This window comes from Pleurodeles waltl, chromosome 1_2 (assembly GCF_031143425.1).
Source record: "Pleurodeles waltl isolate 20211129_DDA chromosome 1_2, aPleWal1.hap1.20221129, whole genome shotgun sequence".
Classification (NCBI taxonomy): Eukaryota; Metazoa; Chordata; class Amphibia; order Caudata; family Salamandridae; genus Pleurodeles; species Pleurodeles waltl.
The window spans coordinates 840,525,545-840,551,926 of NC_090437.1; the positions used below are offsets into that span (position 1 = coordinate 840,525,545).

At 40.1% G+C, this 26,382-nt stretch overlaps 1 protein-coding gene across 2 annotated transcripts in view; it reads right to left on the minus strand.

The window, feature by feature from the left end:
- GPM6A (glycoprotein M6A) overlaps positions 1-25,465 on the minus strand; it is a 504,858-nt gene extending 479,393 nt beyond the window's left edge. Inside the window, exons 1-2 of one of the 2 annotated variants that reach the window (XM_069244597.1) lie at positions 25,296-25,465; positions 24,042-24,767 (exon numbers count right to left, since the gene is read on the minus strand). In XM_069244597.1, the coding sequence (XP_069100698.1) occupies positions 24,042-24,078 (37 nt within the window). In that variant the 5' untranslated portion in view covers positions 24,079-24,767; positions 25,296-25,465. Of the gene's footprint in view, positions 1-24,041; positions 24,768-24,982 lie in introns of both variants that reach the window. The other variant, XM_069244607.1, reaches the window with a different exon arrangement.
- Positions 25,466-26,382: the final 917 nt, after the last annotated feature.

Below are 26,382 nucleotides of genomic sequence, written 5' to 3' on the forward strand. Positions count from 1 at the left end.
AGTGTCTGAACAATTAATGGAGCATTTTGTCTCGCACAGTAAGTCTCTTCCCAGTAGGGATACGGGACTTGGATCGCACACCACAAATCTATGCAATCCTTGATAATTTTCAATTTCAACCTGCACTGTCTCTGTGATTGGGTTGGTCAATTGTCTATTCTACACACCCACAACTTGAACTGTCCTGCCTGAAAGAGGTCAATTCGGGACCTCTATGCTCCTTACTGTAGAGCACGTAGCTCCTGTATCAACCAAGAATGAGACCTTGTAGCCCATCATTTTCCCCTTCACAAAAGGCCCTCTCTGATCTACTTCTAGAGAAGCGGCAAGCATACAAGCTCCTTCATCCGAACTGTCACTCATCCATTCTTCGTTTATTTCATCCTCACTGTAAAATGGAAACTGATGCACTGTGTTATTACTACTATCTTGTCTCTGACCTGTGACCTGCTGAGTAAGCATCACCTGTTGCTGCTCCATTAGGGCTTGAGGTATCAGCATTTGCTATCCAGGTACCATGGGGACCTGCTGCTGTACTGGTTGCAATTGGGTAAATTGTGCACATGGCACCTGCATTTGCTGCACTGGTAAGAAATTCTGTCCTCGATTCTGAACATTAGGAATGAATCCTTTCATTCTTGGGACTTTCACAGTTTGAAATGTACTGACGTCACTTTGCTGAACAACACCATCATGCGCCATCAACAGTCACTCCCGCTTCCAGTGTCCCACGATTCTGCACAAATGACACAGGAACATCTTTTTCTTCCCCTTCATGTCATTCTGAACAACCACGGTCCGGACCATGCATCACGTCAACTCCACGTCCTCTACCTCTCGCTTGAGGCTGAAACATAACAGCTCTCTGCTGCGGCGGCATAGGCAGTACTATAGCTCCCTGCACTCCTGTTTTAGCTGCCTTTATTTGCATCACCATCGCTTTCTCCTTCAACTTTTTCTGCTTTAATTCAATTTCGTCACTACAATATTTTGCATATTGCAACACCTCATCAATCGGCTTTGCATGCCAACAAATCAAATGACTCTTAATCATCTGCCCTACCTCTGGTCTCAAACCTTTGACAAACCTGAGCACAAAATGCAACATGTCTTTCGGCTCAATTGCTTCCTTGCCACTGTACTCCTTGAATGCCTTTAACAATCTTTCATAGTAGGTATGTATTGACTCTTTAGACTCCTGGACTGTCCTGTCAATTCGTTGCCAATCATTATTTTTGGGAGAAATTCTTTTCTTCAGGAACTCAATCACCTTATAATAATTTTTCATTACCTCAGGTGAAGGTGCACCTGTTGCTCGACTGTTACTCGACAAGTGGTTCTGGTTCACTCGTCAGCCAATCCACTGCTCTCTTAAACTCAACCCAAAAGCCAGCTAGTACCACTATCTCCAATAGCGTGTTCAAATCTTCCCACAAACATTTGGAAGGTTTCACAAATCTCTCTGTTTGTTGATACCACTCAACTGGTTTCTCTCTCAGTTTTGGGTAACATTTGTAAATGACAATATTTCACTCCTGCGCCATGGAACATGAACAAATTGCGCTCCTGGTATCTCTCTCATCGGAAGCATTCTGATTCCCTTTCTTTCTACACATCTTTCTACACATCTTCAGACCCTTCTTTTGAATCTCGGTTTCATTTATCTTTTTTCTTCGTCCATCTACCTTCCCATTTCTCTAATGCTCCCCAAATCTGAGCACTCTGCAGCAATTCTCTCAAATGTGCCTTCATTCCGGCTGATCTCATATGTTGAAAATCCTTTGCCTCAAAATCTAATCTGTAGCTGCGTTTCAAATGTTTTGTTTTCTCATTGTCAATATCATGTTTTCTGCTAGCTCTGCCAATTTCTGATGTATTTTACTCACTTCTCTTGTAATCTTTGGACACAAATACCTCAGCTCTTCTTCTAGGTAAGATTCTAATCTGTTCACGCCCATTGTCCCCTCAACTAACTCTGTTGCTTCTATATTCAGCCTTACACAATTGATCTGGTCTTCGCTCTTGGATGCATTTTGAGGAGTGTTTAATCTAACCATTCACTCAACTGCTGAGCTGACAATCCCTGTAATGAAATGTTACTCGCATTTGGCATAGGTATCTGTTGCACCACTGCGCCTAAAGCTTGCAGCGTCAAACGTTTCAAACTCTGATTCGCATTCGGGCCATTCACTGCATCTGGAAGCGCTACAAGATTCATTAAAAATCTGTCCCGCAGATGACATCATCTGCACAGGATCGCTCACTCCCCTTCTCACAAGGCTCTGTGACATTTCGTTCTGCTCTCCTGCGTTTGGTTTCTTTTGCGCAAATAAGGGTACCGCTGGACCAACAGTAATGGGTAGCGATATTGCATCTGGAGCTGCCCTAACACTCACACCTTGTGAAAGTGTTACCCCCCATTGTCTGATTCATGACTGGTGTGACATCTGACTGTGTTCCTGTCATTGGTGTAAACTTGGCAAACCCTGAACTTGTGCTAAAGGCAATAACATTGGTGTCGGATCTGTCTGAATTAGCAGTGGCTTCGGAAGCACTTGCTCCCTTGGCACCATTATATTCGAGACTGTCTCAAGAACTGGTATGTCTGGATAAATTCTCTGCACCGAAGGCGGATGCATCTGTTCTTGGACCACAGTAGTTGTCCCTGCATTAGGTGTACTCTGTACTATCCCTGGTATATGTCCACCCTCTGTCTGAACTGCTCCCTCAGTTCCCTGCACTTGTGACGGAGCTGTTGTAGCGGCACTAGTACTTGGACCCCCCGAATATGTCATTAAAGGTGGAGGTCGATCTCTTAACAACTGCGTAATGAGATCCTCAACATCAGAATCCTCATCATCAACATAAGATTTTCTATTTTTCTTCTTTCCTGCACTTCCATCTTCTTTAGCATTATCTTCTTGCTCTGCCTCATCTTCCTCCGTGATAGCAGGAAAAAACTTGACATCCTGTAATGTCACTGCTCTCCATTTCTTTTGTTCCCAATCCCATCTAGCTTCAGCTAAAGATTTCTCTACTCGCTTCATCCTCCTTTTGAACCTCATCTCTTGTTGCTGTCTGGCCACTAGCTCCCAAACCGCTAAAGGCTCGAACTATGCTGGTCTTGGTAATGACTTCATATCATATAACGACATTCGCAATTGATCCAAAATTCTCAAATTAAACATTCCATGCTCCGGAAACGCTAAAGACCTTTGGTTTTCTGTTAGCTTGCACCATTGCTTCAACCACAAACACAGTGCTACACCTTGCTCCTCCATCACAATGTAAGCCGGTGAATTTTCTGGTGGTGTAGGCTCCCCTACTGTTGCTTTAATGTAAGTATCACCCTTCATTGCACTTTTAAACGCTTTGAAACACTTCATTTTACCTGTTTTGTTTACTTTGATTCAATAATGAAATGACTTTAACTCACAAGATTCCCTTCACCCACTTACTCAACCAATTGCCTCTTACGGATGGCTGCCAACCCGCTAGCAACCTTTCTTCACTAACCGACCTATCCCAGCTCGGCACAAGCTGACGTTACACTCACACACAGCGGCTGACAATGTCTTGCGGCTCGTACTCCTACTTCGATTCTCACAACTAATGCAAATTATTGCAAGCACCTTAATCAAATAGTAACTAAAACAAACCTGCTGGTTTACTACAGGAAGGTACACAATTGTTTCAGAGACCTTATGGATTTTCACTATTGGCTCTTTCGCTCATGTAGCTATTCCTCTTTCTCACTCTCCCACATTCGCAAGCAAAATTTGACCCGCAAATGTTACTCTCAACTGATCAATGTGTCTGTCCTGGTGCACATAGAACTCACCAAATCTTAGTCGAAATTTCTTTTACTCGATTATCACACACACCGACTTGTTGATCATGCCCGATCAACCTACTAAACCAGTCAGATTACAACATATAACCAAGTGTCTCCTACACTTGTCAATATACTCCGGAGTCTTAGACCACGCAGGGTCCGTACATCACCAACAACCAAGTGGCCAATTTTTTAGTACAAAGTGGCGCTTACTTGTGAAGTTCGACGACTACCCTACTCTCATACTTCAGAGTATGCACACCCCTACTAACCTCAACTGGAGTACGCAGACTCCCTACTTTACCTCACATACATCACAAATCACCTGCAATTTGCTTAAACCTGTCAAGCGCAACGTACCACTTTCGCACTATCACAAAACACGCCAAGAACATTTCCAACTTTACTAGCAGGATCTGAGAAAGTCATTTCTGAGCTTAAGGGGACATCATCTTTGCTACAATTGCCATTTCAGGAAAACAAAATTCAAACCTCATTAAAATACGAACAACTAATCCTAACTTAAACTACCACCATAACCAATAATCACCACATAACCAGTCCTCCAAGGAAACTAACCATCAAGCTGCTACCAAAAAGTGTTAGCGCGCCGGGTCCTTAGTAAGTAAACTTACAAGGGGATGCGTATAGGTCAATGAATCTTTTGAATCGCATGGAGTGTCCTAGTCATGCAGTGACCATTGCATCAATAACTAACAGCAATAACCAAGGAAAACACTCTCTAAGACACAAATGTAACCATACTAATCAAGAATAACCACTACACAAAGAATGTTTAACAAGATGTATTCCCTATCAATTACAATTCTAATCATCTGATAATTCAATCTTTATTAATCAATCTTTATTAATCCATCAATAGAAAAACATTTTCTCCAAGGAAACATGTGCGACAATGCAAAAACTATAAGCTATGAATATCAGCACTAGCAATGTAATTCAGCAATTTAATTTGTCAGTCATTTGTCACCGTCAACGTCACCCCTGAAAGCCTACCTAACCAAGATTAGCATTAGCATGTGGGTCTTCATGCGAAAACAATTTAGAGAAAACATTAATTTAGAAAAATTCTACCTAGAGAAATCTCTATAAAACAGCGCAGTTGGTACCTAGAAGAAAAGGCACAAATATTGTCAGTCACATTTTCATAGCTAACTATCCAGGATGGATCAGCAACAAGTCAGTCTCCAGGTCATCAAATAGTCAGCTACAGATCAGGCTCACAGAGTATGAGACGAATATCAGCACCTCGGACAGCGTCTCCTGACGTCATCAATCTCTTACCATATTCGCCTAAATTCTGAAGTCTTATCCCCTTGTCATGACTTTTTATTAGGGTCTCCCAGTCCATCCCACTAATTGCTAATTGGTCAATCGGTCGGAAGATATGACTCTAACCTATAGTTTTTATTTACCAAATCATATTATTACATTTCACAAAACGCTGATAGGTTCTTCTTGCGATAAGGACATCATCCGGCTCTTCAGGTATCAAAATTGTTGCACATGGCTCTCTAGTCAGTGCTTCCATTGCTCACATCCTGGGAAAGTACATTTAGCCTACACTACACATAATTGTTTCAAATTGTCTTCACCATCTCCTGTCTGTCGGTACATTGCAGAATGTTCTAGCTAAGCAGCTTGAACTCTGAGCGGTTCAAGGTCTCCGTCCCAGGTTACCAGTCCTTTGCAAGCATTTGAATTCTCCATGTCCAGAGCGAGCAAGGCCCAGTGAAACCAGACCATTAGTCCGGCTAATTTAAGAATAGGAATTAATATCAAATATAAGTTATACAGTTCATTATGACATATTAGTACATTTATCTCATATGTTTTTCATTATTTTGCATCTTTTACATTATTTTAATACACATGGTGATCATACCCCGTGGGCACATTTCTTAACGCACACATTATTTTCTATCATTGATTTCTCTATGCATTTTCTTCATTAGTAATCACACATATGTCATTAATGATTTCTTAATTAGCATATCTGCTCCATCAGTATCTAAATCTGACACAATGGTGAAAACAGATTTTTGATAACTTAAGAAGAAAAGGAACTTTGTGTAAATGTGCATTAGGCTGCCTGAGCCAAGCAGTCCTGCCACTCATCAAACCGCCAAAGCAGGAATACACATCCTTGAGATGGAGATTTATCAACTGGTCAGAAGAAAATGACTTGCCTCTGAGGCCAGGAAAGGTTAATGGCTGTTAACTTCTAACCCTTTCGAAGGGGTTACTTCTCTGTCAATGGACAGGAACAGTTGGAAGAACAAAGAATAGCTATTAACACTACCTCTTTTGACTGGTAGATGCCACGGAGGGATTCTCCTATTCATTCCCAGGACCCACCTAGACAGTCAGTCTCCAAACATGGAAGCCAGTTCTGCCACCTACCACAACTCTTGAGCTGCGATACACACCTTGGCTGGAAGAGTTACCAACAGTGGTCCAGAGGACAATAGCTTGCCAGTAGAATATAAAATCAGTTTTCACCCTGTAGAGTGACCAAGAAGCTGAAGATACAGCCTGTTTGGTGGCAGATAAATCCTGCCATGTTGAAACAAGGGATACTGGGTAATTTTACAGTAAGGCAAAAAGAAGACCTGGAAAAGGGAGTGGACAAATGTGAGAAAATAATTAGGATTGGGTGATATAATTTCTCCAGTCATTAGCTAATACACAAGATAAATCTGGCACCCCCACTACCACCTCCTCAGAACAATCCAGGACATGGGAAAACTCCAGCTGAAAGAAGAAGAAGGCAATACTGAAGGAGAATCCAGACTTCTAACTCTTACCTCCTGCAGGAAAAAGATCTCACACAAAGAATTAAGGCTACATAGATCCTGCTGGCACCTAGAGACTGAAACTGCTCTTAAAAGAGCTATGTTGGCCTCCTGTTTACCTGTTTCAAGGACACAAAAGGCAGAACAACTTGTGACCCCAAGAGGGCCCTGCTAACTAAAGAGAACTAATAATGCAGTAGACCTGACTGAAGAGAGACCTAGTGCCCAGATGCCTGCCCTGTGGCGTTAGGGGTTGCAGGAATGACCAGAAGCTTCCTCAGCAGTTGGAGACTAAGTTACAAGGTGAGACCGTTGACTTGGACAACCACTTTATGTATCCAACCTCATCAAATTCAACTAGCTGTATCCAGCTGCAGCAGGTTAGACTGTGCCAGCAAAATGCCAAAGCCCTTGTTCTGCAGTTGGACTTCACCTTGAGCAAACATCTGTTGGCACAATGGATGCCCATGGCACTTCTGCAGAATGATCGGTGCTAACTAGCTCAGGGCATTTTGGAGAATAATGGAGGATTATGCACAGATTAGCCACAATGAGGACTTGAGAAGATTTATCTCCTACCTACCTCTGAAGGGGGTCATAAAACCTTGGTAAATAGTTATTTCTAACTATAATTTACTTTGCATTGATTGATCTTCTCCAGTGTAGCCCTTTGGTCACTTAGTACACATTGATTTCATCCAACCAAATCCTCTCTCCCCAATTTCTGTTACTTTTTTTAGCCCCCCCACCACCCGCACCGGCCAAAGCAGCTTATTTACTCACCGTTTCATTCTCACACTTTCCTTTCTCTGACCATTCTTCTCACATCCTTTGACATGTGATTAAGCTCCTTAATACAATCAATGTCATATTGTGCTGACCCTGTAATCGTAATCCTAATTTTTGGGACTGTGATTGTTGGGCCTATGATTGTCATTCTTTGAGGGTCTATAAGTCACATGCCTCTCCTGTCTGGACTCCTCCTAACATACCACTTACTCCCATGTGGGGATCTACTGACTCAATCTGCTGATTTTGCTCTGAAATGTAAAGGGCTGTAATGTAACTAAAATACATATGAGTCACAGAAATTCTACCAATTCAAGTTTACACTCATATGTGATAATACATAGATCTCTGCGAAATATGGGTACTATCGTGTCACTATCTACAGAGATGGTTGCAAGGCAGACACACAGCAAAACCTATTGTGCAGTGGTATTCGCAAAGACCAGCTTTACAAGGATGTGCCAACAACAGAGAACTGGCAAACAAATATCGGTGTTCATTTTTATTTTAAAAATCAAATTGTATTTCAGGTATGAAACGTACATTTTAAAGTATGGAAATTACATGTTGATTTAAATTGTTATCTGCTGAATTCATTTCACATTACCATATTCTGTTTTTTCCTATTGATATACTTCATTATCATAAAAGTTAAACACTTTGTCTATCGCAAGCATTCAGCCGCCTGCTGATCATCTTTCACGTGTTGCTCAGATGAATGCTTTTGTAATTCTCTATTCCAATGGCTAGCGTTCAGTCATATGTAAAATAGCGCTGCCTTTAACCTGCAGTCAGGAAATGACGTTTCTCTGCAACTGTCACCTTTTCTGATTTGCCACGCATCAGGAGTAGTCAGTTGAAGATAATTGCAGGCAGCTGCTAAAGAGCACATTTCACAAAAAAAGGACAGAGAGGAGCACTGAAGACCTGGTTTATTTCAAGTCCAATTCGACATGGAAGGAGGAGATGTGTTCCTATTTTTTGGTTATGGTAAGTATTTTCATACCAAACTTTGAAATCTGGGACAACTTTAGTTCTGCTAGTCTGGAAATAAATTCAGGAGTCAGGCAATAGCTAAGTGCTGAAAATATAATACATGGGAGTAATTTAGCTCTAATATTACTGTTCCTCTCTCTCACTAACAATCATTCTGGCTTCATAATCTCAAATTATCGAAAGATTTTCTGGTGATCTCTCCCCCTCTCGCCTTCACCTATCTGGTTGTCAGATTCGAGCATCAGCAACAAGTCCTTTCTCTTGTTTCGTCCCATCGCCTGAATATTTTCTCAATGCTGGGTTGTCCAGGAATATACAATTCATTAGAAAACACCATTTAAGAATCATTTGACAATAACTATACATGATTTGGAGAATTATGGTCTGAGGTGTTTTGGGAAAATGTACGAGACCGAGAGACAGATTTCTGAAAAGTGGTGCTGCACCTAGTGCCGGGCCACATCTCTTGCGTCCCTTAGACCCCCTAATGCCATCATACGTGTGCCATATTATATATATGGTGCACCATGTCAGTAGTAAGGGACCTAGCATCAGAATTGTTGACACTAGTTTGGCGCTTTGCAGGATTAGCGTAAAAAATGTTAACGCTAATCCTTTAAAACACCCAGAGGCCCATTGAAACCAATGGGAGCCTTATTTTAATGCCTGCTCTGATCAGGCATTAAAAGTGCCAAAAAAATAAAGCAAATAAATCTAATGCGCCATTTTATTGGCCCCCTTAATGGGTGAATGCTCCTTTTGCATACATTATGCCTGGTGCAGGCATAATGTAGCACAAAGGGTTACAAAGAAATTTGGCGCTGCAATTTTGGCCTCGTAGGGCCACTTTTAACTTTAAAAAAAGTAATGCTAATGTGGCTCATGGAGACACTAGGGGCCAGATGTAACAAAGGTTTTTTACTCATTCTGTGTCTATGGGAAAAAGTGTTCGTACATATGGCCCTAGGTGCTCTAAATCTGCCCTCTACTGTCTAACTCGATCTTTGAGGAAAATATTTTCATTGACATAAATGATTTGACTCTATCTTTAATGTTTCTCAGGATTACATACTGCTGAGGAACATTGTTTTACTAGGAGCGACCAATAGACACATTACTTTTCTATGTTTAGTGTTAGGCAGAGCAACTAAAACTGGAGAACAAATTCAAACACCAAACAGGACGGCATTAAGATTGCCCTTAACTTATGTTTATGGGCAATGATTATCCATGACTTGCACATTCTGAACAATTGGGTGCCACGATTAATCCATGTTATTGACTAGATGTTTCCCAAATACGGTTGCTTTTCAAGGGCACATGCATTAACTGTTAGTTCAAAACTGAAAACACATTTGTAAGAACTGTCAGCCTTAGGGTGGTCTTCCCCAAACATTTAGCTGTATTCCACCTGTTTTTTTGTTGGCTTTAGGACTCTGCGCAATTTACCACTGTTAACCAGCGCTAAAATGCTTTTGCTCTCTCCTTTAAACATGGTGAAATTGGCTTACACCGAGTTGCACATTTAATTTACTTGTAAGACCCTTGTAAAGTGTTAATAAATTTACACAGGTCCTGCAAAGTAAATGCTACTAGCAGGCCTGTGGCACTCATTGTGCCACCCACTTACGTAGCCATTTAAACAAATCTCAAGCCCACCATTGCAGCCTATGTGTACAGTTATGAACTGCATTTAGACCTGGCAAACGAAACCTATTGCCAGATGGAAACGTGTCTTTTTAATACATATTAGTCACCCTTAGGGTCGGCCCTACACAACCCATACAGCAGGGTGCAGTGTATTAAAAAATTGGATCTGTACTTTTAAGTTTTAAATGTCCTGATAGTGAAAAACTCCTAAATTCCTTTTTCACTACAGTGAGGCCTACCTCTCCAATAGGATAACACTGGGTTACCTCATTTTATTTAACAAGTGATAAGTGACATTAAGGAGGAGAAGGAACACTAAGAGAATACTGGCAACAATTGTGCCTCAGCCAAGTATCACAACGCCTTCTGCAAAAAGTCCTGGTATCATTCAGAGTGAGGGTCTTGGCACTAGGCCCCCTGATGTACCAGGGACAGTCCATAGTTTAAAGTCCATAGTTTAAACCCATCAGCTCTACCATTCTTAAGAATATGAATAGAAGCCAAAACCAAATTAATAAGTGATAACGTTCAATAGAAGCAGTTAGGAATATCGAGTTTGGTCCCTAAAGAATTGTAATTTAAAACCCTCTTATATGGTAAAGTAGGATTTTACATCACAATTCTGAAAATGCCAACTTTAGAAAGTTGGAATTTTCTTGTCCTAACCACTTGGTGTCCGGAGCCTGTATGCTGGGTCACATGACTAGGTGCAGCTAGCAGTTGGTCTTTGTGTATTCCTCCCAGACACTGATCCTTACATTTGGGTGTACATTTCTCCTGAGAAATACACACCTAAAGAGAATTTTAAAAGTCCCTAAGATCACAATACGTATATTACAATGATCCCGCCAGTAGAATGCATGTAGTGACTTTAGGATATACAGGCCACCATGTAGCCTTCGAACTTTACTGATCAAGTATCGGGTGCCAAAAACATGATTTGACAGAATATATAATTGCAGGTTAGTTAGTGACTGCATGCTTTTTGCAGGTTATAGTTTATACATTTTCTTTGTGAATTGTTTTGCAATTTTTATTTAACAATAACCATTACATCTAGGTGTACATTTCTACACACCTTTTATTTCTAATGGTATTTTTTGTAAATGAAACTATATATTTAACATGATTGTTGTAGGAAATTGGGTTACTGGTTGGTGGGGGAGAACACTTCTCAAGCAGCAACTTTTCTTGTTAGGGTGAAACACAAGATAACCCCTAATTTACCAGTGCTGAACCCTATGGTAGCTTGGTACAAAGACAGTCAGGCTTAGCTTAGAGATAATGTGCAAAGTATCTATGCAGCACTTCAAACAGTAGTAATGTGAATAAATCCCATGCCAATTTTGAAAAGATAGAGTCAAATTTAATACATTAATTGACACCAAAATGACAAAAATCAAATTAGCTTACAGATAATGTGCAAAGTATCTATTCAGCACTTCAAACAGTAGTAATGTGAAAAAATCCCATGCCAATTTTGAAAAGATAGAGTCAAATTTAATACATTATTTGACAGCAAAATGACAAAAATCAAATTATTAGAACAGGAGCTATGCAATTTCAAAGATGTAAGTAAAAATAGTGTTTAAAAGTGCAATGTGCCAACTGTGTTTACCTGGTCGCACCAGACTGGGGCAAAGTCACAAGTTCAAGCTGACCTTGATGGAGTGTTGGCCAGATATGGGGACAAAGTTAAGCCCAATGAACAAAGTACCTTAAATCCTGGTTGCAGAGCATTGTGCAGTCCTGCGTCAATGATGTGTTGGTATGGTGAGTCAGGGCTCCGATGCGAGGTTCTGCAATGAGGATGCATTGCACTGCGGTGGTTCTGGGGATCTGGGGGTTAGGGGGAGTCTTGCATCAGGGATGCATCGCACAGCCGTGATTTCGATGTAAGGCTGCAAGGTGCTGCGTTGCTTTTGCTTGAACTGCAGCTGGCTGGAAAGACATCTTCACGCCCACTTCCAAGGATACAGGACTGGGTGGAACCACTTAGGGAGTAAGACCCCAGGTGCTGGCTTCAAGGAGGTTGAAGCCTTTTCTGTCCCTGGGGCTCTGCTCAGGAGGCCAGCCAACTAGACCTCTGAGTCACTCTGGTGGTCCAGGGTTCAAGATGCAGGTCAAGTCCTTCTTACTCGGGCAGCAGGACAACGGAGTAGCAGTCCTTCTTACAGCATAGCAGCACAGCATTCTTTGTGAGTCTTCCACAGGTCCAGAGGTGTCCTGAAGAGTTTGATCGGACGGTTCAATATTTATTCCTGGTGCCAGCTTTTAGGTAGGAAAGGATTCTTGAGGGCTCCACCCAAGAGGTGTTTGGAATTTCTTTCCTCCCTGCTCTGGCCCCAGCTTATTTCACAAACACTCAACCTCAGCACACTCACAAAGAATTTAACTCTAGACTAGTCCTTTGTCAGTGTGAGTGTGCTGAGGCAGAGTGTTTGTGATTTGCAAAGGTGACAACTCCGCGTACCTATAAAGTCAGAAATGGCCCATCCTACAAAAACCTATTCCCCCTTTGTCTAACTGTAAAAGTCAATGCATGCAGATCTAAAATAAGCAGGTTAATTGATTTATAACCCTGAAAACATACAAACAAAGCTACGAGTTATACAAAATAGAATCTTATTGGTTGCAACATATGCAGGCAATTTAGCATACAAGACACAAAACAAATACTACTGCCAACCAAATGTTTATGCTCATAGAAGCTCCCTACTAAATAGGAATTAAGGTGTACCTAAACAAAAAAGAATATATTGTTAAAATCTGCAAAGACCTCATGAAACCAAATATTCTCTTCAGCTATCAAGCACTCACAAGAATTCTTAAATGTCTTACCTATTTTTCTCCAGTAGAGAATCCAACTCAACCACACTATATTTGTTGCCTGTCTGATTGCACATAGCACCCTTCTCAACCTCCATCCCATGTAATAGTAAACACCTAGGTCACCAGCCTGCCAATTCCATTAGATGTCAATATCAAACTTGTAAACAAGCACTGGAAACTCAATGGATGTTGCCTTTAAAAGTGTGAGTGATAATCTACTGGCTTAGCCAACGCTTGTCTGTAAACCATTGTTAAAAACATATACAATCAAAATGCTGGAGAATAAGCAGGTACTAATCATAAATTATCTTGATATTGAACATTAAATTCAATATTATAAATTTTATAAATGGTATGGTTTTTTTAAATTTCACCCAGGAAACTATGAACAGAGTGGGGAAGTAAAATTACCCGAAGTAAAAACGATAAGGTACGAGAATTTCTCAAGTAGTTTTACCTCCTATAAATTCTGTGGACCTCAGAATGAGTCCTCAACCAGACAGATCCTAAAGCAAAACAATGGCACTCGTAGCTATCACACACATAATAAATACTTTATTTAAATGGCCAAATACCCTACTGCAGTGAATGCTGTCACCATGTAATCATGTTTTCAACAACCATAATGATTTCAGACGACATTTATCACGTTCATTCATAAGTAAAACGCAAAGACATTTTGAATCCACTAATTTCAGTGAAATCATGAGCAAAGTGTCCCCTGTGAACAAAGAATCACAGAAAAAGTAATAATACCAAAAGTGAATTTGTGCTTCTCATAACAAACATTAAAGCCTCGGAAATGCCCATATGCCCTATCTAGGACTCCCATTGTTGTGTTTATTTGTTATATTTGTCAATAAGACATTATCTTATATCAAGTATACAGATTAGCATAAAACTGGAGCAATAACTTGCAACACATGGGTATGCGTATCCATGCAAACTTTCCCATGAATGCAAAAAAGGAAAATCTGTGGTTCTCTAAGCAGTATTCTGTACTGGCCAGAATAATTAATTTGTTCTATCACATGTTAATTTTGTCCTTATGCGAGATTATGGGACCATGGAATGTTTGGAGAGGAGTGTTGGAGAAACATGCCCAGGTAATTTTTACAGGTCTGGTGAGCCACAAAAAGAGTTCTCCTGTAATAAAAGAGTATGGGGCAAATTGTGTAGTTCACTGTGACTCTGCTACAGGTATTTCTTTGCACTTGAAGAAAATTGATAATGAATAACTTCCGCAAGTGGAGTTTGAGAATCCATCATTACATTGTGTATGTAGTTTTACTCCACACTTGAACTCCATGCATTTTTCCATCTCCAAAGAATGACAAGTCTCAAGATAAACCATAGTTTCCCTTACATCTGAAAATGTGTGCTTAAAGAACCTGGGGCCACATCATGAACAGTTGGTCTTGTTTCGAGCAGAGCTGACCAACTGATTTTACGGGCTTGCACTGTCTAAAGGGCATCAATTTAACCCAATACTTCTCAGAATTAATGCAGAATTTTAGACAGCACACCTCGGAAACAGAAAAAAGGCAAAATATAATCTGTTGTTTCCCTCTCTATGAAAGTCAAGCTCTAACTCAGAGAAATGTTAGGTTAAACAAATGCAGGTTAGACAATACAAGCTCATACAACAAGGTGTTGAGACAGCGCAGCAGTTCAGGATCCGCCTAAGATAACAATGCACCACATAATCTAAGGTTAGCACACAGACCGCTTTGTGTAAAAAGTAGAGAGATTAAAAAATGTCAAGTAAATTATTGTAAAATGAAATAGCCCACTTCACAAAAGATATGAAGCTGTGACAGAACAGTTAAAGACAGTTGGGCAATCATTAGAAATAAACAAATGTGGTAATTTAGATTATCAGCAAGTCACTCAATTGCCAATGGATACAAGACATCATAAATAACTTCTACATGACTAACAACTTAATTAGCCTTTATCACATCTAGAATGGTTTGAGTCCAGAAAGTTAATGGGAAGTCAAATTGCCTTAAGTTTCGGGGAAGTGTGGGTGGGTGGATAAAACACAGTTGCTTTGATTCCTATCCAGATAGAGCTGTGAAGTGAACACTTTTTAGCATAGGGATTAGGGTGATATAGGTTCCATTGTGTTTCTGTAGCATACCATTGCTGGTGAAGGTCTTAAAACAAGAATGATAAAGTGACACTTAACAAAATAGGTAGCCATTACAGTCGGTTAAAAACTGTAATGATCACAGGGTCATTAATATCTCTCATGTATTGTAGTAAAGGGTTGACTTAACAATTGGGAATAAATATTAGTGACAATGTAAAAGAGTTATAATGGGAATAGTTTTACCACAGCAGGTTTTTTTTTAATGGAAAATAAAGTTTCACTGATGCAATCACTTGATGGTGGCACACATAATCTACATGAAATACATGATTTCAAATATGTTTGGGTCAGGGATAATAGAGCATAGAGCATTGACACTGCTGTTTTCAATCTAAGTGCAGATCTTCTTTGGATGAGGATTTGAATCAAAGTGATGGATAGATATTTGCACTACATACAGGGCCAATCAATGTGTTTAATAAAAAAGCAACATGTGTGATTAATGTAGATGTTGATCCAGAAAATGCATATTCAGTCGCCCTTGTGCCTCTCATTTTATTTGACAGTCATTATTAAAATACACGAAAATCCTCCACCCATGTAAAACGTTATCCAGCAAACCATCTATGGTTTTAAATAGGTCTTATATCATTCACTGAGATGTTTCCTCTCTACACATTTTCATATCATCTTTGCCTCATTCATTGCTGCTTATCACATCTCTCAGTGATCAAAAGTAATGGCTACCACTGTGTACAAACACCAACCACTTTATTTTAAAATATCCAAATTGTACAACCTGAGAATAAATATTTTGATCCAATTTTAGCAATTTCCCTAATTTTTATTCCTAAACCTAACTCTTTATATTTTCAGGCATCACTCATTTGTACTCAGGGCTACAGGTTCAAACATCCAATTTGTTAACGCTCTTATTTTTGTATACATATTTGTAAAGCATAATTGCCAGCGGGTATGGCATCATGGCATTAGGACAAGAAATACATAGATCCAGAGAGCATAAAACAGAGTTAAAGAGGAGTTAGTGAAGACGATAATGAGCAGATGTCTTCCAACTAAAATCTACTTATTTAAAGCTTTCGAGAAGGAAACTATAACCAATGAATATCTAGAAAAAAAAACATCCCAGATTTAAGAACCAACAACTATAAAAGTTCAGAAGCAGGTCTGTTTTGCCAGTGGGCCCCTTAGCAGTTGTCCAGAACTTGATCTGAAAGCTCTTAACCATTACCTTGGCACTGCTGATTAGAGAGGAATAAGGGGTCTGCAGAGTAGTATATCCACTGTACAAAACACAGCACTTTAACTTGCACTTGCTCCTAAAATGGTATTTAACTGCATGTGCATTGTGCAGCTAACACAGTTATTCTTCCACAGATTGCAGCAGAGTGTCATGTTGTGAAAAGTCTGCATCATCCAGAACACCCTTTACCAGTGCTCCTGCAGTCTGCTATTTCAATCCACTATTGCCTGTCATTAAACATTTTTCCAGCTTACCAACCCCCAAGGCAAACGTCACCTGTTCCCATTATATGTACTGTTTTTATTTACTCCATTACCTATGTGAACCTCCTCAAAGCTACTCTGTAAACATGCATGTATGCCACATATTTGGTATATACCTAATTCTACATTTCTCTGGGCCAGGACTGCACTATATGTATATCAATATCTATATCTACATCTTCATATCTCTGTATTGATAGATAGATAGATAGATAGATAGATAGATAGATAGATAGATAGATAGATAGATAGATAGATTCCCCTGCTAAAATCGAATAAAACACGTTTTCTCTATATGATTGTTAGTGCACACTCTACATCCTTCATGTGAAGCAAGTATGTGGGAGGTGCAATGGTCTAGGAACACACTTGTTGATGTTCATGGCTATAATTCACCATTGTTCCATAGGAAAAAGCTGCAGAGCATAAAATGGCCTCTCTAACACACCTTCAAAAATAAAACTTTTTTTCCCAATGTGTAGGTCATGAGGTGGCAACTGCAATTAACTCAGTATAACGTACAATGTGAAGCTCCCTTCTTCTGATATGCTACATATCAATAGCACTGCACATAATAGTAGCTGTGGAAACATCTTACACTAGTTTCAAATGAAGGTTTAGAAAGGCTACAAGCAGGGAACATTAAACAAAAATATTTTTCCTAATTACCATTTATATATTGCTAATATTAAACTAGCTGGTTAACTGTAGAAAAAGAAATAGGAAAGTTCAATAGACATTTGGTTAAATCATATATAAAAATTATATTGTATCATAAACAGGATGAAAGGTCAGATCAGTTCAGTGAGTCCTGTCAGAAATTCTACTTAGTAGATCAGGCAAAATATCATGTTATGTAGCTTACCCGAATTTAATTAATTTACCAAAACTGCCTTAGGAATTCAGAGAACGCAGGGGACCCCTTCAGTGATAGTAGAGGTATTCACCACCATTGATAACTTTAAACATGCAAAAGCATCAGGCCTGGATTTTATTTTATTAAATCATTTTTTCAAAGTCCAAAGAACTGGAACATGGTGCTGAGGCTTGCTAGAGGAGGTTGCATCCTCAATCAGCAAGAAAATGTAGTCTATCTCACTTGCAACTTTTTGTTGTGCTGAAAACAGGTTCTGAGGACCCTCACTATAAAGCTTTTAGGCGTTGTGGAACCCTGTTCAGCTACCCCTTCTAGTCTTGCCACGCGGGCTGATTTTGACTTCTACTAAAGTGACCAAGTTTGAAGATGAAACCTGGGACTGAGGTGTGGCAGCAGATACATCTGCCTGCAAAGCAACCTCAACAGACACAAAATCCATCTTAGTCCTACTTGGACATTTTGGCACCGATCTTTTCAGTCAGAGAAAAATGTATCTGACTTCAAGGTCTTGCACTTTGCCCTACTAAAACATTTTGGGCAGGTGAATTACTCCGTCACAACAGTGACGGATTTCCTGTCCGCCAAAATATAAATCTCATTATATCCTATGGGATTTACATTTTGGCAACCTGGAAATCCATCGCCACTGGAACGGAGTAACTTGACCGCCAAGTTCTAAATCAGGCTCTTAGTCAAAAGGTGAAAAAGTTAACTAGGATGACCCACTTGGTTTGGCCAACCTTTGCTCCATCACTGTAAGCCTGAACTCATGCTAGGTCCCAGTCAATCTCAAACTATTCCTTTTTTAATTGCTCCTTATTTTTTAGGGGCTTTTTGCTTTCAAAAAAATGTAATTCACATCTATGGTTCCACTTATCCAATTCTGAGGATCCCAGTGTTTTTAGCTCATTAAATTGTTCGAGTTTACCATCCCCAAATAAATTGTTCTCTTTTTTCCTATATTGGAGTGGTGATTATATTATGTTATGTACTTTATTTCAAATTTAATTTGACTGATTGAACTTAGCATGCCCTTCTCTGGGCATTGCCTGCTGCCTGTGCTTTAGCTACCAGGCTTTGAGCACAGATTCTCTCAGAATTGCGTTTTGGCATACCATATTGTATTTATGAAGTAGGTAGGGTCCATCACCTCCCAAATCAAAAGCCCAGTTCCAGACACTTTTACTTCATCCCTACTCCCATTTAAGTAGTTCCATCTAAGGGCCCAATTACGAGTTTAGGCGTTATTTAATGCACCTTATAAATAACAATACCACGAGGTGTGTTATCTGTTGGCTGCGATAAATAACACCTAATATGTGTTCGTTGGGAATGACATGCAGACTTTGGTGTTTGACACACCAAAATCCACTTGATGCAGTAAAGGTTTAACCTGTCAAAATTCAACGATGCTTGAGTTATTTAACACTTCCGATAATTATCGGTTGTGTTAAATACCTAAGAAGTAGTAAGTCCAACTAGTGTAGAGCTTTACGCATGAGTCGGAATTAACAGACTCACTCGTAAGTGATAACGCGTCCAGCCCTTATAAAATTACCTGTACCTGGACACGTTGGAGGTCGGTGAATCTTTTAACCGAGTCGGGCTCTCCTCATCCTCAATAGTCGCGTCACTCAGATCAATAATCAATAACTGTTGTAATCAATAATCAGTACTCAATTGATAGATCAATATAGCACATCAGAAATCAATAACAGTTGGTATTTTGGCGCACCATGACCTTTCAATCATGAATAACCACACCAGTTTATTAAAAGTCAATGAATTTATTTCCCTATATTAACAAAGCTAGCACGATATATATATGTCTCAAAACCAATTGATATATGTATATGAACATTACTAGCTGTCCATAATGGCGGAAGAAACGCAATCTACGCAAAATCTGAATGATGATACACTCTGTTATAGCAATGCAAATCACCAATGTGACTAACTGTATTTGACTAATTGCATACATTCGGTCAGCATAACAAGATTCCAATTTGGCATGGTACATTGAATGAATACCTCGACTAACCTCTAATTAGCATCGGCATGTGGGGCTTCATGCAAAACGAATTTAGTCAACACAAATTTGGAAAACTTCTAGCTAGGACCCTATCAAAATTAGCAGTTGGTACCTAAAAGGAAAAACACAATGCATAATACATTTATCCTTTCATATTTACCAAATACAATCAGCATTCAAGAAAAGTCTTCGTCCTTCAGGTACCGGTTGATCAGCATGGGGCAAATTTCAAAGGGGCAAAATTAAGGGCAAGCTTCCTTGCAGCGGCAAGGAGAATGGGGCAAAGTTACTGCATGGGCAAGACGGGGGCAAATCAAAGTTAAAGTCTCTAGGGTGAGAATTCTTAAAGTCTCTTTCTCTCAGATAGAGAAAAGGGCATCAGGGAGTTGTCCAAAATGGAGTCTGGCATCAGGCTTCAAACTGGCATAGAGGAAAATGGCTGACTTCTCTTTGTCCGGTGGGTTTAAGTAAGAAACATTCCAAATTTTGCAGGGTCTTCCATTGGAGGGTTCATAGGTTGGCTTCAAATTGCCCAATCAAAAATTGTCTTCTACTAGCGCTCTTTTATGCATACATTGTCCTTGGAGCCTTGGAACACAAATTGTAACATGGTTTGCCAATTATTTTACTATCTGTACCTTCATTGTCCGCACCTGCAGAGACTGACCTTGTATCAAAGGGGATGAAACCGGCCTAGCACGAAACCTTGGAGATAAGTGTACCAGCCAGTTTCTACTGGAAAAATACAACTTCAAGCAAGAATATATGTTTCATTAGTTCAAGAAAAAAAAAACACGCAGTTAGAATTTGAAACCAAGCAACTAGGCCAAAGCCTGTACTAAATTTAAGCTAAGCAAAACAGTTTTCAAACAAGAAATCATGACATATATTTGCGATTATGACGGATTACTACATTTTCAATACTCCATAATTAATAAAGCTCGTTTACAATGATGGCGAACTACCCCAAGGGCACATTTTCCGCCGTACATTATTTCTTTTACTAACATCGCTCTATATTATATGTATTGATTACACAGTATGCATGAATATATGTCGGACCTTCTTTTTCTGCGTCATCATAAGCAGGCCCTATGAAATAGTTAACATGGTATGTGAGCTTACTTGTTACATCAAAATTGCCATCATAAAATGCACCACCAAAGACATTACAAAACCACATAATAAACTATGATCTGTTTGGAGAATGTCTGATATTTTATACCAATTTAAATAATTGTGGTTGTCACTAGCACCCTTATTAATGTTTAATGTTATTTATATTTTCCTTTGGGAACACATTATTCACTCTAAACCAGCAAAGTGGCTCAGTGAGTTAGGCTCTGTATGCTGAAATTTGGGGTGAGACGTCTGGCACAAGTATGAATCCAGGTGCAGTCAACTAAGCTTTTCATCTTTGTGAGATTGATAAACTAATTTCCATTAAATGAAACTGACTTACAGGAACTTTGGTTATTCATAGTGCTTGGGAATGGAAAAATCTGCAAAAGCAACTCTGTTTTGTTGCATTTTTCTTGTATTTTAGCACCACCTAGTGCCCTAAGGCTACATACATGCAGCAATAATTTGTAGGGGGGAATATTAATAACATTAAAAACTAAATGTCAAACAACTTATCTCTGCGCCGCACCGCGCCGCACTGCTGCTCCTCCGTCTCCTCAGCAGGCAGGCACAAGCTCACAGCCTGCCCTGTGGCCAATCCTTACATTGCAGAGAGCAGCGTTAGGATTGGCTGGGACCACCTAGCTAGGGTGCTCACAGACAGACTGGAAGCCTGTCCCTGCTCTCTCCAGCCCACATAACACAGTGCCTGGCTGGGGAGAGCACAGTGCACGTGTGTTTGGCCGGCCCCAGATGGCTGGCCAAATACACATGTATACTGAAGGGAGTGCACAGTGCACTCCCCTCTTCCCTGTCATCCGGAATGCCCCACCCCTATAACAATGAAAGGAAAATAAACTTAGTTTATTATTCTTTCATTGATAAAGGATTTGCAGCGGTTCCTGCTAGCAGGGGGGCGATGCTCCTCCTTCAGAGTGGAGGAGCCGCTGCTGCTAAGGCGCAACATTCCACTTTACCTGCATATGTGCAAGTGAAAAAGTTTTACAAGCATTCAAGGATCAAAACATTTTGACAGGCAATTAAGTAAACTAGATTCTCTTTTAATAGGTCTGTGCTCTAAAAGACTGAACTAGAGGTTCTGCCATTGTTTTTTCCTTGCTTTTTAAATGTGAATACATGCATTATGATACATGCACATGCATGGCCAGAGTCTTGCATGTTGTTTTTTGTTAATTAAATTAATTCCAAGATGGCTGGGATGTGACACAGGTGTCACTATGGATGTGAATGTGACAATATGTGTGTGCCCGCATGAACAATGTGTGTGCAATCATTGTGATACACTACAGGCATTTTGTTACTTTTGTTTACCACTCTAGCATGGCAGATTCGAACTGTAAGTTAAACATTTAAAAAATGAAAAAAGAAAGTGCATGCCAGCATTAAAAATGGACGCTAGCAGTCTTGCTACACTTTGCAGCTGACAAGTCCCCCACTTTAAAGAAAAAGAAAAATGTACCAATGAGAACATGCAGCGGAGTAGAATGGGAAGAATATGGGAGCATCAGGAGCACTAGTACAAAAATAGAAGCAAGGAGTCTAGCAATACATTGCACATACTCGGTCGTCTGTAACAAATATAACAAACAGTCATAAATACAATTAACATGGAGAGCTGGATCAGCTCATCAGGGAGAGCATTAAAAAGAATGTGCAGAAGAGATAGAGGTAAAAAGCAGGGAGGAAAAGCAAAGAAGCACATGCATTACCATGAAGTGCTGAATACAGAAAAAAGAAAGAGTCCCTCTCAAGTCAGCAGTGGAAGGTTACTACTCATCCAATTAGAATATTGTGAGACTGAATGCTTCTTGGTGCAAAAAAACAGAAGAATACAAAGGAAAGCCATTCACTAAATAGTGAATATATGATATGTACAACAAAGCTATCCAATCATGAGCAAGGGGCTGACCCAAATCGCACTATAGGTGTATTCTGTATTTGAAAGAATAGGTGTGCCAATGGACAGCTAAAGCCGTCTGTAATCGAGACTTAAAAAGTCTCAAGTTGAAATTTCAGTTGACCAATTACAAAGGGCAATCAGTTGCTGACATAAGGGTTTCGGGCTAGGGTAGACATTTCAGTTAATTCCAGGTTCATGTTGAATCTGGTTGTTTGTGCAGGATGATGTTTACTTGTTTCAGTTGGCATTCTAGTTAACTTCCGGTGTTGATTTATCTCAAACTTCATATTCATACATCCCGAAAATCTACACGCTGCAGCTTGACGGATTTATGAATAGTCAAAGGGAACTTCTCCAAGAATGAGTTTGGCAATTCTTCATTAAATGTTGCTTTTAAATTAAGCCGTCACACTGTAAACAGAGAAGTAGCAACGCCAATGCTGTGTGTGGAAGAACTATCTGCAGTACGTCAATATTCTTCGTAAAAGCTAGTGTTTGCTGAAACAGAAACATGCGTCTACTTAATAAACAGCATCATATGGCTGCACCTCGTGAAACTGGGTCAGCCCCGAAGAGACAGCCCGGCTTTCAATGACAGCAAATGAATGACGGATCGAAGGCTGGCTGCCCTGTGCACAGGCACGACAAGAGATCAATAGAAGTGAGGCATTTGCATTTGAAATCCTATCTTTTTCGTCACCTAAGTTAAGGTACTGTGATAGTAACAGATATGGCTAGATACCAGACCTACGTTAAGTGTAAGTGTCAACAATGTTCATTTTTCAATAAAAACAGCGATACCCATAATACGCGCAGTTACTGATGGGCGAAGGTGCAGATTGGCATGACACCATGGCAATGTCCAGGCGTGCTACATGGCGGGCAATGGCATCACGACGGCGCTGGAACTTTAGAATAAACAGCCGAAGTCGGGGTCAGGTGGCTGGCTGCACGTGCTGCAGCCCCACACAAGCAACCGACAGACGGCTACTTGCAAGCAGTGTCCGTTAAACGTTTATTCTGATTTTTAAAGACAGAAGTAAAATTTGCGTGCTGTTCGCTCAATACGCAACAGGAGAATCGAGGGCTGTACAAAATGACAGCTGAGATGAGCCATAAAAATAATTGACGCGCAGAGAAGAAACTGTGAATTATAACCCGACAACAACAAGCCCCGTCCAATGAATTCTTACAGGTAAGGCTGCCTTTTTAAAACAACGTTCAAGTTTAACATCAAATGGTTCGCTTGCCTCACTAGTCTCCTTTCGTCCAAGACTGGGAATCATGAGCACAGATACAATAATCGCAGGTTCACAAAAGACTAATAGATTAAGAAGCTCATAGTAAATGACTGCACCATTTCGATATTAAAACAGTCTCATTAAGGATGCCAGATACTACCAAAACAAGACTTCTGCGCAGAAGGGAAGAGGTGATTGAAACATGCACTATCGCAGATATAAATACTGCGTCTGGTAATGCAGCATTGTGTGATTTAACAATGAAAAATGATGCGCGCTTGTAAAAATAACATCATAATATGACTTACCTTTTTGTGTCTGCCCCTCTTCCAGATTTTCCTCCATGTTCACCGTCCTTCGGTGGAAACGGTTGCACAAACCCGATGGAAAGCTTCAATTAGACGCTGTAAAACGGTGTTTTTTTTCTGTGAGTCTCCAACAGCAGTGGCTTAGGCAAGTCCTCGGAGCTCAGCTAAGACTCCCTCACTTCCGTTGTTTACTGGGAGACAGCCTGTCAAGTGCAATTTAATTCAAATTATTCCTCCATGAACATTATCAATTTTTTCTTTCAGGGCTGCTCACTGTATCCCACTGCAAGGTATTCAATACAACGGTCCGTGTTTTTTTTTTTTTTTGTGTGAGGAGAATCCTTTCTCAGGTCCACCTCGTATTGTGGGCTTTAGTGTGCATATAATACCAGAATCATAAATTGAGGTTTGTGCTGAACCATAGGATTTAAATTGGAATATTGCTGCACCGTGAGCAGATGGAGGGGTGTCCTTTTAGCGCGGTGCAGCCCACCACCCCACAATTCCCCCCCCCTTTTGCTCTCACAGTGGGAAAATCCAAACGCCTCTGAGTTCTTTATGCTGCGGTAGTTGTTTCTCGATCGGTGATATTTTTTTGCAGAAAGCTTTTATTTCCAGCCGTTCGGCATCCTTAATTTGAATGTCAAAGCAGTGAAAAAATAAACAAAAGGGAGCTTTGCCAACATCGACCACGTCTTTCCATATCCTCCTCTTTCAAATGCCAATCTACAACAGAACAAACACGAGAAGGAAAATTAAAAAGGAGGTCACAGCTACCCCCTTAGGGCTTATGATTAGATAATATGTGCTCAGCAGCAGCAATATAATTTTCCTGTATCATGGACTGAAAGAATATGTTACTGCTCAGAAATATATGTAAGTTATGGCTACAATATCTCACTACAGTCGCAGAATAATCCACTCTTTTGATAAAACATTACCTTTTTTAAACTACTATATTGTAGCACCGTCGTGATAATTGTTCCCTTGGTGGTTACTTGTAGAAAAGAGCCGTAGACAGAAGTGTTACAAGGATGGGTCGGGATAATACGCATTTTTGGGAGCACATCAGAGTGCCTTAGAATGCAAATGGAACGCTGCAGCCTGGCAAGTAATTGACTTCTTTGTAAATGTGAGAAGCATGACATACTTTTCATACTTAAGCATATTATTAGAATGCTGCCAAAAGGGTAAAAATATGTCAGTGTTATAGAAGATTAAGCTGGTGCATGTATAGTGAGAGGCTATACTCACATATTGTCGCCTCTTTATTTATCTTGAATGTATCCACTTCAGTGTAGGTGGTCTTCAGCTTTACTATTAGAAGATCCATTAAGACTGAAGAGAATCTGGAGGTGTAAAATAGTTTCCGTCTGCACTCTCCACAGGCATACGTCTAACCTATTGGAAAGCCAGAGTAAAGTGACTAAGCAATGCTCCTGCGGGAATTACCAGACTCCAATTTTCTTCTTGTTTGGGATTCTGCATAAGAGCATGGCATGGAGGGTCGATTGAGATTAAGCACCATGTGTAAGGTATACTAGGATACTGGTCACAAAAAGTGTTTGCAAATTGTGACTCCTTTTTTGCGACCAGCATATTATTAGGCAAACTGACCTAAGTACTAATAGGTGAGTTTGCAATATACCGATTTGGAGGAGGGTGCAGAATGACCTGCCTAAATAACATTCATTAGGCGAGTTGCAAGATGAATGTCCCTCCAAATGGTTACTTCCACAGGGATGATGTTGTGCAAGGGTAAACAGGTCACCATTCCTCAAATGCAAGGTGGTATTTTGGTATTTTGCCTGTAGTACCAAAATCCCTGCACCCCAGGGGCGTAGCTCAAGTTTTGGGGTGTTATACCCCCCTAAAAATGTGTTGTGTAGTAAATAATTGGGTACAGGTACTTTTAGTCGGGTAATGTGAAGTGTCTGTTGGATTTCACCTGAAATGTTTACATGTCCACACTAACAAAAACATACAAACTCTCTCTGTTCTTTGTGTCAAAGACAACAAATGCAGATTAGTTAGAAAAATATTGTGTTTTAAGTACTCCTAAAAATCTGCATTCCTCTTTCCTTCCACTTCCCCTTAAGCCCCCTTTAAGTCTTGCTTCTCATATAATGTATTTCACCATTATATGCCAGTGTGACTGTTCGGAAAGCTGAAACGCACCCCCCCTCAACCACATTCACCAAGCACGCTTTCGTTCATAAATAAGTCCAAGCCACACTGAGGATCCCGGAGGTACTTCCATATCCAAGACAAGAATTGGCAATGACCATAGGTCCGGCTTGGGAATGCAAACTAGAGCTACAAATCCATGTATGTTAAAAGA